The 16,159-nt window shown below is 32.3% G+C and overlaps 1 protein-coding gene across 1 annotated transcript; it reads right to left on the bottom strand.

The window, feature by feature from the left end:
• Positions 1-1,810: 1,810 nt before the first annotated feature.
• Positions 1,811-7,584, bottom strand: LOC107903429 (glycerophosphodiester phosphodiesterase GDPDL3). Its single transcript, XM_016829475.2, has 9 exons — positions 7,283-7,584; positions 5,877-6,170; positions 5,383-5,498; positions 4,744-5,251; positions 4,227-4,265; positions 3,806-4,090; positions 3,303-3,445; positions 2,543-3,023; positions 1,811-2,426 (listed from the first exon to the last, which is right to left on the bottom strand). The coding sequence occupies exons 1-9, from the start codon at positions 7,398-7,400 to the stop codon at positions 2,128-2,130; spliced, it is 2,283 nt and encodes a 760-aa protein (XP_016684964.2). The 5' UTR covers positions 7,401-7,584; the 3' UTR covers positions 1,811-2,127.
• Between the last annotated feature and the right edge of the window lie 8,575 nt (positions 7,585-16,159).

Raw genomic sequence — 16,159 nt, 5'->3', positions numbered from 1 at the left:
GAATCTTGTTCTTCTGCAGAAAAGATACGATCAACTAATGCAAAATTAGACTTGAGGAGTGTCAAGGTTCACGTAAGTGGAACGGTTGGTGCCTCTGGCTATGGCTGCTCTAATGCAACCTCTGAAAAGGGTCTGATTGGCATTGTTTTCAATTTCATATCCCAGATTCTCACAAATCTCATTCTTTTGTTCGTTTACCATATACTCAACATTTTGAAGGTCACTGGAACAGTGTTTCACATGTGATCGTTCATCCTTTTGAAAATGGCCTCATTGCATAACTTTGTCATCTCTTTGGATGTTACATCCAGAGATTAGAGTTCTCCAAGGGTTTATTTCCACTTTGACTCCGAGAAAACGAATGTTTTAAGGAGTCTCGTCATGGCTGTCCACTTGCACTACCCTTTCAACGATTCTGCCTAATCTGATTGCCACAAAAGAACGAAAATACTCCAATGGTAGTCCCCAAATTTGTATCCAAACAGGTAAGGTGGCAAATAGTTCTCTGGAGGAAGTGATGTTGGGGGACCATCTAGCTAACATAAGTAGGGCACCATGAATGGCGTATGGCCCCTCTCAAAGGATCTGATGAAGTTTTTTCATGGAATCAAATCTGAGAATGAAAATGTCACCACTTCTGGAATCTACATGTACCGAACCTCGATAAAGTCTATTTGATAGTGCGTTTGAGATTAGGAGGATCGAAACATCTAAAGTCATGCATATATCTGATTAGGTAATGATTCCATTGTGCTCTACCAACTTCAAACTCCTGCTGGTTGAAAGGGATGACAGGCCCCTTCTGACTGTTGCATTTGCATGGGGATGGACCTCAGCTTGAATGGTATGTTGCATGCTAGAGTCATCCTTAGAGGAGGTCCTAGAAGATTTGTTGTCAGGCCAAGCACAATCTCTGGAAGGTGATCTTGGGATTTAGAGGAGGAGGATCAGAGAAGGAAAGGATTGGAAATGAACAAGAAGCGAGTGATGGAGGGGAAACCAGTAAACTGTGAAGAGAAACAAGACCAAGGGATCCTATTTTCTGTCGTTTTAAGTGTCTGTAAGTCATGGTGTCTTGGGAAGTCGAAACGATGAAAGAAAAGGCCTGAGGATATTAGGGAGGAGGAAATGAAACGACAGGGAAGGATGTAGCATTATGATGAGATTAATGGGGTTATGGGATAGCCAAAGGATGAAGGGTAAGAGCAATAATGAGGGGAACGCATGAGAGAGGAAACTAGTTAAGATTAGCAAGGATTGGGTGACGTAGATTAAATGTAGGGGGAGAAAAAAGGTGGCGACGAAGATGATTACAAAAATAGGAGTTAATGCAGGAAAGAAGAGAATGCAACGAATAGAAACAAGAAAAAGGAAGAGGGAATCAAGAAGGTCTGTCGAGCTGACAGAGGAGGAGTCACTGGGAAGGGCAAACGAGGACGAAGGCCTAGGAAGAAACCCTAAGGGAGAGCTCTTCTAGAGAGGTACACTGCTTATTAGAGTGATTATGTAATACTATTATTTAGTTACACAATCAAAATCATGTCTCTAGTTAACCAATGTTCAACCAATAATAACTTATATATTACCCGAGTACTTAAAGCTAGCTAAAAAAAAAAAAAGTTCCCCTCGTTGTCCACTAATAACATCATAAAACGGGACCAAATAATACAAAACTAAAATAGAAAGACGAAATCTCAATTTTCAGTATAGTGTAAGGACTAAACCCATAATTAGCCCTTTTTAGGAATTAATAAATTAAAGATTTGGAGCCTAATATCAAAGGAAATAAAACAAAGGAGAGAGTAAGTGCTAACACAAAAGAATAATCACACCATATCTTTATACACAAATCAAATAAGGAAAGGATCCATTAAGGACATGTACCTCTTTGAAGAATTTTGTGTTTTTGAAAATTACAAGAGAGAAGAATGAACAAACCTTCAAAACTAAAAGGTGAAAGAATTAACTTCTGTTTTGGACTTTGGAAGGGGAGAGAACCAAAAAGAACAAGTGGTATTTGCCACACCACTCCTGCAATAAGACCTTCGAGCTACTCGGTACGGAAGCAATAACATACGACAACAAGGGGGTAAAACGTGTTAGGGGAAGGCCAGGTTTTCGACGGCTTCAAAACAGTAGAGAAATGGCAAGAAAAACAGTCGATAGCTGCATGATGGCGGCTGCAGCAACTTTAGGTTGTCCATTTGGTGATGTTGGGGCAAGTGCAGTACCATTTGGAGAAGTACTTGGGGCTTTTGCAGCAACAGGAGGCAAAGGGGGCTCGTTGACATCTGCTTCAGTCAGGAACGGATTTGGAGCTTCAGCAGGTGGCAAGTAAGGAGCTGTGATTAGTCCATAAAGGCTTCCAGGTTGCACGGGACTCATGTAGCCAGGAATTTGATTGAGTCTGTTCAAGCATCGGTTCCCTACAAAACGGTTATTACGTCAATACTGGTGTTCATAAAAGCTGGTAGTACAATGAGATGAAAATGTTATAGTTTCAGCACATAGCAGTGTCAAAATTCAATCAGCAAGTACTTACTCCGATATCTATTAGATGTCTTCGGGAAATCTGTAATAACACCATTAATACCACCTCCTAAATAGAATGAGTTTATTTCAACAGTTGGGTCGGAGAAGAAGTCCCATGCTTGAGATGTGAACTCATTACTGAAGGTTTGAACATATACAGAGAGATTAGCAGCTTTTAGCCTCGGTACAACATTCGTAGCACTAGTGATGAATGCAGAATTTTCAGGAAATACAGAATCCTTGCTAATGACGACAGCGCTAGCAAAACTCTTAATGTCATCAATCGTTGAACTTTGAGCACCACCAATATCTTCGTCAACCTTGTAAACGAGATCATAGTTGGTTTGACTCTTGAACTTCATTAGAACCGAGCTACTACTTGACTGAATCATGACTTTCTGATCTGTCTTGTTACCGTAGCCAGCTTTGCTCAAAGCATCGAGCACTGCATTGGTTACGGCAAATCCTTGCTCTAAAAGGAAAGGAGCATTCTGAAAAGGAATAAACAAGTCAAAAATGTCAACAACCCTTCACAAGAAAATGTTTGTTATGAAATACAAATATATGCATCTCCGGATAATTAAGCTCCCATGCTAATCATACCACCATGGCACAACAGAAAACAATAGCGACCATTCAGTTACTGTGCCTCACCTCTTAACATCCATCATGAGGCTCAATAAAGTGTGGAAATAGAAAATGAAAACCATGAAAGTAAACTCCAATGGAAGGAACTTGAAGAGGAAAAATATAGAAGGGAAAGAACTGACCTCAATGCTGATTAAGACACCTTGAAGAGAGCTAGCATTGCTTGCTATGGTTAAAAACTCGGATAATGTTAAGAACGTCCCAGCATTTTTGAACCTCGGGTTTCGAAACAATTTGTACTGTGACTGTGGGCTTGATATTATAGCTACAGTGAAAGTAATGAAAGATTAAAACAAGGAAGTTGATGAAAAGCTAATGCAAATCATATCTATTTAAGAAACAACAAGCCAGCTAAATGTCAGCAACTAAAACACAGATTTAGATGATAGGCAAAGTATACAAAATTGAAATAAGTACCCTATGTAAGGAACCATTATCTCCCAAAGCAAGGTTTTTTTATTCATGCTCCATCAACATGAACATGAAGAGCATCCTCAAAGCGTCAAGTTTTTATAAACCCAGTCAATGTAATGTACAAACTTCAATCTAGATTGAGCTGGAAAACTTTTTTTTTCCCAACATGTTATGTTTCTATTTTATAGAAAGAAAACTAAATTTAACTTACGTGTCAAGGTTTTAATTTCACTCCATGACAGATTAAAGGAAAATATTCCACTGCCCAGCATAATCTGTGGAATTGTTGTTGTAAGATTGCTGAATTGTGATTGAGCAACTGTTGTGCTATCTATGAGATTGATAGAGCTCAAGCAAATAGGTGTTCCATCCATTGTCATTTGAACAGGACAGTCAATAACATCTACACCATCTTGAATTGCTTTTGAATATGCCATATCTGTACAACCAGGATAGTCTCCACTTGCTCCATTACTTGAGATGACCAGAAGGTCCACTGTAACATTGCAACAAAAGAAAAATAGTTTAGTTGAGTTGGTACCTTAAAACACACAATCTTATGATCATTTACTACTGACTCCTAGCAAGAAAACCTAAGGTCTTTCACTTTGAAGCATCATATAATGGCATACCTTGTTTGGAGGCATTTCTGCCAAGGTGAGCAAAGCAATCTGCAATGTTCAACAAAAGTTAGCATCTCAACAAAAAAAGTTCTTATCCATTAGCAGCGAAACATAATGGTATTTAGTAAAAATAAGGCAATCTTTCTTTCAATAATCAAAGTTATTTTGTAGGCAGTAGAGCGTGTCAGGCTAAGAGAGTAAAGAGAGACAGAAAAGGCAGACAAAATCTCACTTCATCCTCTTATTTATATGATGCAACCATGGCATGAGGCAATTAATGAGAATAAAACCAACAAAGTGCAAGATCCTTGGGTGCGCTCTCTTGATATACTACCTAAGTTGAGAAAACTAAAGAAATTTGTAAGACATTTGCAAGCACAAGTCACAGAGACAAGTAATGATCCTTAAGAATATTTTAAATTCAACCATTATTTAAATTGAAAAGCAAATATCAGTGTGTGAGATGCAAAAACAAATTGAAGAATTCTATGAAGATTTATATTGCATCCAGAGGCGTATAACTCACCTATAGCAGCTGATGGAGTTATTGGGAAGTCGGATATCATCCCATCAACAGAGAATTCACCATTGTCAATAAACTGAAGATACTCGGCCACTGGATCATAGGAGTAGTTGAAGCTAAATGGAACATCATTATAGAAATCTGAGGCAAAAACTTCTAGCCCTTCTTTGTGAGCATCCAAGACAAGAGAAGTAGAAGGTAGCAAGTAAAGATCCTTATCTACAGGCCATATGTAAGACTTGGGCACAATAATTCCGGAGGCAAATGTCTTGATAAATGTGATATTTTTTAAGAGAGAACCGTAAGTCTGATTGGTTGAAGGCTCCACATCATTCTGTCCTAGAAACCGGAAGACAAGATTTGTTGCACTTCTTTGGAAACTTGGGGCAATGTTTTGCAAGAAAGCCACTTCTGGTGATGAGATATAGTCAATAGTTACATTCCTATTTCTACTTACAGAAAGTACAAAGCTTCTCATACTCAAGTTGTGTTGTGTATAGAATGCATCATGCTGCAAAATTGAAAGACAATCAATTAAATCCAAAAACAGGAAGGTGGAGTTATACTTATTTAACAAGGGGATAAGAAGGGACAGGAGGGAAAAAGTTAGATGGCATTGTTAAGCATTTGCAAATTCTTTACCTGAATATTCAACCAAAACCGAGGTGGATTCAACTGTGCATAGGTCTCCTGAACAGTCATAATTGGGTAACTATTGCCATCAAACTTATTAGTTCGAGAATAGACACCTTGGTTTACTGTCCAAATAACAAACAGAACATTAGAATGTGAAACATCAAACAAATGAAAGAAGAGAAGATTTTATTACTAGTACATTTTGAAGCAAGTCAAACCAAAAGAAATTTAGAAAAGATGCTAAACCTCTATAGGTCTTAATATTGACATAACAACTAGCACAAGCATATCAAAAACCTGATTGCTCGTAATTGCTTGAACTAGGTAGTGATTAGGGAATGTGTTTATGTTTTAAGATTCAAAACTGATAACTAATTTTGAGGAGATGATGATAATAATCAGAATGTAGCAAGGGCAAAAGTAATGAATGATACTAAGAGAACATTGATGATGACCAAAAAAAAAGAAAAAAAAGAAGAGAAATTGTGTGCTAAACTTACGTATGACATTTCCAAGTTCTCTAAGAGTGAAATCAATAGAAAACCATCCCTTTGTAGAGACCCCATTGACAAGGTAAGTCTTCTGCCTATCCTTGTATACAACTGCCACGTCAGAATTATTATCTAGCTTAAGATCAGGAAAGCAAATCCCAGCTCCATCTCTTGTTAATTGAACATCACACCACAAGATGACATCAGGTAGACTAGTTAATAAAGCCAAACTATAAGCTCCAAAACTGGAGTCAGCAAATATTCCTGAAAATCCACCGTGAGCTATGACGGAGGGTGCCTTCCCTGCAAAAGCAATCAAACCGTTTAATCTTATGGAACATCATATAAAAAGGGAGACCAACTTTACAGAACTTTTTGCTGCTACGGATGCTAATGCTAAAAGTTTTCTCTGCATCTATAGACTCAAATGTTCCAATGCTGTATAGCTCAGAATGCTGTCAGGTGATGTCATCGTAATTTCAACCAGCCTTAGGTAGAAGCAATAGGAGAAAGCTCAACCTCTTTGGTAGAGGAAAAAAAAAAGAGAGCCTTTCTTCAGTGAATTGTGAGTAAATCTCATTCTAATTTAAGAAGGAAGACTCAAAATAGAAACAATAATATTCAAATAAGTAAATCAGGAAGGCATGAAGGTGCATTTTCTATCAATTTGTTCCATTTTCTCATCAACAAAACCGAAAAGATTTACTAGTGAACGAATGAAACAAATATATAAGACTAAGAAAAAGCCTTATATTTCAAGTAAACCTATAAAAGTTAAAATGACCCACACACATATTATTAGGGAAAAAAAGAAAACACTAATTGCAGTTGACTTTGATAGAGAAAAAAACCTGGCTCATTAACTTTCTCAGAAACCAAATGGAAAATAACTAAATTTTAAGGATAAAAAATCTATTTAAAAAAAAGGTCAAATTTTATTTAAAATAAAGGAAATATTTCCACTTTGACAAGCATGGAGTTGGAAATTAGTAAACATACATTTCTCATCGTTTTTTCCTCCGTTTTCTTTGAAAACAAACAGAAAACACTGAAAAGAAAGCTAGAATTCAAGCATAACACAAGAAAATAAACCTTAACGAATCTGCTAAAAGCTCAAGCAGCTCAAAGTCAAAGTAAGCTTAGTTTGAACCATTTTCTTATCATTTCCTTCACTTTTGAGGAGACGAAACCTAACAATTAAGCCAAAATATGGAAAATTGAACATGCTTCCATCCCAAAAAGCTACTTTCTCAACATTTTTCCCTCTTTCTCATCAATCAAACACGAAAACTAGCTAAAAGAAAAATTGAAACAAGAAACTAAACCAACGAAAAAAGAAGAAGAGATTCTTCTCATCATGTAATCGCTTAAAGAGAAAGAAAACAAAGAGAAGACTCTAATAACGAGAAACGCACCACTTAGAGTCTGCCAACGAGAACCGTTGGTAGATCCCTGAGCAGATACCAAAGTTACTGAAGCTAACAAAGCTTGAACTACAAAAATGGCAACCGAAATGCCACGTAAGCTTCCCATTGCCGGAAATATCTTTTCCGATGACAACTCAGCTCAGTTCCGCCACTGATCTCCGTCGACGGTTTCTTCCTTCCCTTCCTTCGTCAACCGCGCAAGATTACGGAGAAGAATAACAGAAAAATACTGAACTTTTTAGGCTGTCTTTAGTTCTTTTGTTTTTTTTTTGGTTGGTTTCAATATTTATATAATTATTCCATTTAATTCATTATAATATTTAATTATGACTTTTTCTTTTTTTAAATCAGGTTTTTTTTTTCTAATGCTATACCAAATTACGCGTTGTCCTAAGCTCGGCTCGAGCCGGTTTCAGGAAGGTTCTTGGCTATTATTATTGGCTTAATATTAGCTCTGAACTTAATAACTTTTCTCACATTCGCCTCTAAAATTGTTTTTGGATCATATTAGTCCCTAAGGTTAGCATCTGCTATACAAATTGGTCCCTTCGCTAACACTGTTTGCTTGCTTTTAAGAATTTTTTGATGTGGACAACCGCAATCACGAGATTAACACAAAGAGAAATAAAAGAACGACACGTGAATTCATTTTTAACCATTCTTTAAAAAAAATTAAAAATCTTAAAATTTTGTTTAAAAAATATAAGAAATATATAAATTATAAAACCTCAAAAATTATATACATAAAAATTGAAAATAATATATATAAATAACAAATTTAGTTAAAATTTTAAAAAAATTAAATATGTTTAGAAAATCAAAAAATAAATAAATTTGGTTAATTTTTAGAAAATTGCAAGAAAGTGTAAAAGTATAAAATATAAAATTAAAAAATATTTTAAACACACATCCCTTTATTTCTCCACGTGTTGCCCCCATACTTATCCACATTAGCAATTTTTTTATAAACAAATTGTGTTAATGTAAGGGTCGATTTGTGTAACGGATGCCAACCTTAGGGACCAATATGATCCAAAAAAAAAGTTTAGGGGCTAGTGTGAAAAAAATTGCTAAGTTTAGGGGTCAATCTATATATTAAGCCTTAAAAAAACTAATGGTGTTAACCATAGGGAATGATTTGCGTAACAAATGCCAACCTCAGGGACCAATGTGATCCAAGAAAAAATTAAGAGTTAGTTTGAGAAAAGTTGCCAAGTTCAAGAGTTAATCTATATATTAAGCCTTTTTTTTTGGAGGTTTTTGCCGTAAAACAATAAGATAAGTATTGAGTGTCACCGATCCCACAAGATTATCATGAGCCCCAAAAAAATATTTTTCTTTTCTCCATTTTATTGGTATTTGAAAGGTTGGATGGTATAACCAATGTTTTTTAATCAAATTAGAATGGTTGATTGGGCCATGAACCATTCGGGGTACCAGTTCGGAAAGTGAAAAAAATCGTTTGACTTGAAAAGTGATATACATAGATTGAAATGGACTAAAAAACTAGTTGAGTTAATTGAATTAGATTTTTTTTTATTTTTTTAATAATTTATTTACTTTGAACTAAACAAACCAATCAAATTGGGAACTGGTGGTTTGAAGAGTTCAACCACCAGTCTAGTTTAAAAAACATCGGGTAGAGCCTTAGGAAATTTTTATTCAATTATTCTTTTTTCCAAATTATCAAACATCCAGAATTATTTATTAAAAAATATTTTTCCACCGCTTAATTTCAAGTGTCGAGTCAATTTGAAATTTAACGAACAATGAGTTTCAAGCCCTTTGAGGTGCGAAATGGGATTCTATTAAATACCTTGACACCTATGAAAGCTTTTCCAAAAACCTCAACATGTTTAATCACATTAAATATGAAATTAATTTTTGGAAACTTTGATCGTTGTTTCTATTGTTTCAGATCGTATTTGAACAACAGTTAGATCAGAGCAGATTTAGTGTTATCAAAGTATATTTTGTTTTGTTGGCAATTTTGACTTGTATAAAGATAATATTAGAGATTTATATTAAGTAGCAAATAAAGAATGTGTTGAACATTTTTTTATGACCAAAGAAACTAGGGTTAAAGGAGTTTAAAGTCGTATCCAAGTAGGGGTGATAATTTTGACTTGAATTAGAAGTTCAACTTTGACTACAATTTATTGTTATCTTAATGGATAAGTTGTTGATCAGATTTACTTCAAGTAGAAACTTATTTACTAAGAAGTTGATCAAGATTTACTTTAAGAAGGATTGAATCTATTGAAGGTTGTTGACCTATTTTATTTTGATTTGGAATAAAATTGTAATAAGCCTATTTATAGGTTGCCATATCGCAGTTTTGCCCAAACATTTATATTATGTGCAGTTTAGTCCTTGTATATTCCCTGAATTATTTTTAGAGTTTTTATTTGCTCAATTAAGTCCCTAATACTATGTTAATTCTGGAATCTATGAATTAAATGCTTAAAGTTCTATTGTTACATCACATGATTTGTGAATATTATATGCTTTATGTTAAAGTGAAACCGATAAATTGTTAATGATACTATCGTTACCGCCCTACTGAGAACATGATAAGCATGTCTACTGTTAATAATGAATTGAGTACGTATTAAACATGTCTACTGTTAATAATGAATTGAGTACAAGTTAAACATGTCTATTGTTAATGATGAATTGAGTACATGTTAAACATGTCTATTGCTAGTTTTGAATTGTTCTATTACAAAGCATGACATATTACATTGCATGGGGTGGGACAATATGTACGGAGGAAGAGAGGCAGTTTATCTGCAAATTTTGATGTGCATCCACAGCCCAGTGGCTAGGGGTGAGCAAAACTTGATTCGACTCGAAAAAATTGAAAAAAAAATTCGAATTTCGAGTTAAACGAATCGAGTTATTCGAATCAACTCGAATTTTTTTTCGAATTTCGAGTTCGAATCGAGTTGAGTTTTCGAATTCAAATAATTCGAATATCAAACTATAGTATTTTGCATTTTTACCCCAAATCCCCAAACCTTTTTACTTTTCCCTCAAAACATTTACTCCTTCCCACTTTCCCCCCAAAACTTTTACTCCCCTCCCCTCCCAACCCCCCAATCTACCCAAAATCCATTTCCCACCAAAATTTTACTCTCCCATTTATTTTTTTTCAAAATTTTACTCCCAAAAACCCTCAAAACCTTTTATTTTCCCCCAAAATTTTTACTCCCTCCCACTTTTCCCCTAAAACTTTTATTCCCTTCTCATCCCACCTCCCATCTATCCCAAACCCTCCCCCCTCCAATTTTTTTTTAATATTTTCCCTCCAAAATTTTACTCCCCCTATTTACTTTCCCTCAAACTTTTATTCCCCAAAACTTTTTATTTTTCCCCTAAACTTTTACTTCTCACCCTTTACTCTCAAATAAAAAATCAAAATTATCCAAAAAAATCACTAAACATAAATAGTAATAATTTTATTTATATCTACTATTTATATTATTAAATTAAATTTCACATTTTATATTATTTATATTATTGAATTGTTTAGTCATATTGAATATTTATATTAAAATTGAATTATTAATTATGCCATAAAATATTCGTGTTAAAATTTTATATTGGTATCAATTTCACATTTTATTTTTAAAATAACTTTTATTAAAAAATCATATTTTTACATTTAATATATTTTTTAATTTTAAAATACATAGTGACAAGAATCTGAAGATAATTGAAACAACTAAGCAAGCAAAGAAGCTAACCAGTATATAAAAAATTAATAAATAAATTATGAAGTGATGAAAGTTAATAAAAATTTTGATTAAGCTGGACAAATTTTATTACGATGGGTTACATTGGTTACAAGGACCCAAAATTATTTTTTAAAATTTAACTCGAACAAATATATTCGATTCGATTCGATTCGATTCGAATTCCATCTCACTCGACTCGATTCGAGAAAACTTCAAATAAAGTTAGGATGATAAAATGAGATTCGAAAACTCGATTAACTCAAAAATTTTTGATTCGATTCGATTCGATTCGATCGAATGCTCACCCCTACCAGTGGCAGATTTTAATTGCGAAATTTTGTTGTGTATCCACAACCCACTAGTAGATTTTATCTGTGAATTTTGCTGTGCATCCACAACCCAGTGGCAGTTTTCATTTGCAAATTTTGCTGTGTATCCATAGCCCAGCAGCAGTTTATCTGCAAATTTATGGTTTATCCACAACGCAGTGTGTAGGGATGGATGAGTTGTGGGGAACTTTTACTGTGGTGTGTAGCAGAGTTGGGTAGGACATTTTCTATTAAATTGAAACTACATTGCATTCATAAACATGCGCATACAAAACTATGAATTTTGAAATGATATTGTGTTGAGTTTATTTGAAACAACGATGTTCTGAATTGTTATTCAATTGTGATTATTCTATGCATTATTATTCAATATGTTTTATCTATTGTTTTCATTGATTTTCTCATGATTGAACTTACATTGAACTTTATAAGCTCTCTCCCCCATTATTTCTATCTTTATAGATAACCCACTAGGTTAGGTCGCGGACTCGACATCCATAGGGTCTCGACTCAATTTTACTTTTATTAAAATATTTTAGATTTATGATTCGATATTTGTGTTATCCAGAGACTATATTGCTTTAATTTCGATTCATGGCATGAGACTTAGGTTTTTTAAAAATAGCATGCATGACACATAATTTAATTTTAGGAGGTTGAAATATGGATATTAATTAATTATGCATGAACTTCGGTTTTTATTAAAACTAAACTAGATATCACTCTTTCCTCTACTAGATTATAAATAAATTTTGAAGAATAAATAAATTAAAAATTAACGAAGTTTTCAAAAGTAGTCACCGTTACAAGGAAAATATTAAGCTTAATCAGTTTTTATTAATTCATGAAAATAGGCTAAGTTTTCTTCTAAAATAAAATGATTGTTTAAATATGACTATTTTGTAAAACTTCGAATGTACTAGGCCATTTCAGTGGCCGATGTAATCTCTCGAATTCGGGCTTAATGTCTAGGCCGGATTGGGGAGGTTACATATAAATTTTTAATAAATTAAAAAAATATATAAAATGTTTAAAAATGCTTAAAAATATAAATATTTATTTAAAAAATTAAGAAAATAATATGGACGAGTCTAAAATTTGGGTCGAAACGAACTTGGCCAAGCACAAATTATGTCAATATCATTGAAAGGAAGCAAATAAGTCCAAATTCAATCCCTATAATGTAAAAAAAAATGTTAAAGTACCTAAGAATTCCATGTATTATAAGGATTGGATTAAACTAGTTCCTCTATTATTAAAATGATCAATTTAGTCCATATACTGTTAAAAATAATCAAATAAGTCCACACTGTATCAAAGTTAACATTTACCATATAAAAAATATCTTAAAAATGATTTTTTTCAATTGCAGTTTAATTCCAAACAAAAGATTTGATTTACAAAACCATAAAAATATTAAACAGTAAATATTAACTATATTCCAATTTGACCTTATTTAATTTTTTTTTTTGTGAATTACAATAGGAGGGTAAAGCCCTAACAACAACATGAGTAACGCGACTCAAACCCAAATTATACCTGAGGCGGTGAACTCCCTGACTATCTGGACAACATATGGTGTTTGATCGTATTTAATTTTTTTAACAATACAAGAACTAAATTAACCCATTTAACGGTAAATAAACTAATTTGATGAAGTTTTATAATCTCTCAATCTCATCCAAAAGGAAAACTAAGCCCAATTTCTTTTCCCACGGCTCGAGCCAGCAACTGGATGCGGCGCACTAAGCCACCAAGTTTCTGATTGGAGGACAGCTGTCTGGTAGTGTGTGTCCAAACCCTATCGCCACCCTGGCAAATAACCACGTGGGATTATACCATTGGCTGGCCACCACCGTGAGATCATCTTAACTCGTCAAATGGTCACCTTACAAGGTGGAAACCCCACCACAACAAATAATAAGAACAATAATAAAATAGCAAATTGGGGTCAACATAAAATGTTGAGGGTGAAATTGAAAGATTTGGCAAATTGTGTTTTGGTTTGGGATTTTGGCTGGGTTTAGTCAATGTATAAAAACATTAATTGATTTTCCTTTTTTTTTTGGTTTTTGATGTTGACCTTAATATTATTAATAAAACTTACATCATCCATCAGATTGCATTTGAAAACTTAAACACGGGATTAAAGAAAATCATAATTAATACTAAATTTATTTTACTAAAAAAACCGAACTAAACACTAAGAAATTAACATTGTTACATTTGGGTACTAAAATATGTAACTTTCATCGAATATAGGTACCGACTTGGACCAAAAAAATAACATAAGTGTCACATTAAAAAAAATGTCAAACTCGAGTACAAAACAATATATTAAACTCTTTTTATTATTTTATTTCAAGTAATTCAAATTCAAAAATTGTATGCTTGGACTCTTAGCTGTATATGATTAAAGGACAGATAAATTTGGGCACTAAATTCTTTTTTAAAAATAAAATAAAAGATAAATGAGGATATAATTTTAATTTTATACATAAGAAAACAATGGTTAAATTCCAATTCTAATGTTTCTACTTTTTTATGATTATATAAAAATGGTTAAATTTCAGTTTTCTCTTATATTTTGTTCAAATTTTATATTTTATATTTATATTTTAATTTTGATACCTGTCCATTCTTTTCTTTTCTTTTGACATGAGGAAAATAGTGGCTAATTTCAATTTTAATCCCTATACCTTTTTAAGATTATGTAAAAATAATTAAATTTCAATTTTGATCCTATATTACACTCAAATTTGAGATTTATTTTTTATACTTTAATTTTGATATAATTTAGACACCTATTCGTACTTTTTGTTCTTTTTTTTTCTTTTGACATGAGAAAATAATGGCCAATTTCAAGTCTAATCCATCTACTTTCTTTAAGATTATATAAAAGTGGTTAAATTTCAATTTTGATCCCTATATTTCGCTCAAATGTGAGCTTTAAATATCTATATTTTAATTTTGACATAATTTGATTCTTCAACTTTTATATAGTGCCATTAGTTGGTCTAAATATTTTTATTCTGATTAAAATGCTGAGGTCAATTTTTTAGAATAGTTAACACAGTTAAAATTCTCTATTAAATTCAAGTTCATTATAATATCATTTTCTGTTGCACGGATACCAATAGAGTTTTTTTTAATTCAAAATATCACACCAACAAATTTAATAAAAGGATTTTAACGGTGTTAACAAATAGACCTTAATTATAAAAATTAAACAATAGAGAGATTAAATAATTTTTGAAAATAAAAGTATGGAGATTAAATTCCAAAGATATGAAGAGTACAAGTATTTTGAGCATATTATAACCTTTTACATTTTTACTCTATAATTTAGTTAACCCAACGCGAAATAGAGAGATTAAATCTCAAATTAGCAGTAATGATAAAATTACACTTTGGCCCTTAAAAAAATTTTCTGGCTCTGCCACTGATATAAAAAATTTATACTTACATATATATATAAAGAGATGATCTCAATTCAAAATTTGATAATGGAATTATATAAAGGAGTTTCTATCTTTACCAACTCATCTTTAGACTCTTTATAATGATAATTATGATTTCATGCATGATTAAAATATTAATTACAAAAACAGGGAGAAAAGGTACCATTGGTTATGTTTATATTAAAGAAAAGGCAATAATTGTACCATTCTACCTTTGTTGGTTATTATAAAACTATTAAAGACATTACTAAATAATCTAAAGCAAAAAAATATATAAAAATATAAATCCAATAGTTCTTTATTAATTGCAAGTTGCTTTATGTAAAAGCCAAGAGAATTTTAAAATGACCCAACTTTTACATATATATATATATATGAAAATTACGTATTTAACTACATCGGATTAAGAATATTAAATGCATTTCGATTGTTTATTATGTTATTATCATTTTTCTAGAGTTAGTATCGAGTTGACTAATGATACTAACTCAATCAACTAATGTGGGTAAACGTATCAAAATAAAGCTTTGGTTGAAGTGGTAAAGGAGAGATTTTATAGATACTGGTGGTATGGGTTTAAATATCAATATTTTCGAAATCTTTTTTAAGAAATAAAAAAATACAAAAGTACCCTCGTAATAATACAATTTATTTAAAATATGTAAGATTATTTTAATAATTTACTTGATTGAAACGGTGTCGAGTTAACTCGTGACACCAATTTAGTCGAACACTTAAAATAATAATATAGATACATAATATTATTTGCTATTGACATTCTCAATGGAAATACAATATAAGTAGGTAAAAGTACCATGGAAGTTCTTGTATTAGGAGTCAGATTGCATTTTGTACCCTCTACGCAAAAAAATAGACAAATTAGCCATTGTAGGTTAGATAAAAAAATCAATTTATCATTTCTTTTGAAAATTTTATCCCTTTGTGGCTAATGAAAAAACTAAACAGTGACTCATTGCATACCATATGTACCTTCTACTGACGTACAGAAATTAGTTGTAAAAATAGATAAAACTTTTAATAAAAGGATTAGCTTACTCTTTAACCTAACGCACATAGAAATTTACGTATTTTTTTAATATAAAAATTATAATCTAATCTCACTTCTAGTACGGGAATCTCCATAACACTTTTAAGTAAATTTTAATCATAATATTAAAAATAAAGTAGAAATATATCATTTTTCATATGTGGAAAAATGAATTTTATTGACCAAATAGTTGACACTAAAAAGAAAAAAAAAGTTCAATTAGATGGTTACCCAACAACTAATTTTTGCAGTACTTATAATCTTAAAGTAGACTTCATGCTTTTTGA

The sequence above is a fragment of the Gossypium hirsutum genome, chromosome D05 (assembly GCF_007990345.1).
Source record: "Gossypium hirsutum isolate 1008001.06 chromosome D05, Gossypium_hirsutum_v2.1, whole genome shotgun sequence".
NCBI classification, from domain to species: domain Eukaryota; kingdom Viridiplantae; phylum Streptophyta; class Magnoliopsida; order Malvales; family Malvaceae; genus Gossypium; species Gossypium hirsutum.
The sequence above is the reverse complement of the archived record's forward strand: the minus strand, read 5'-3'. Positions and strand labels throughout refer to the sequence as shown.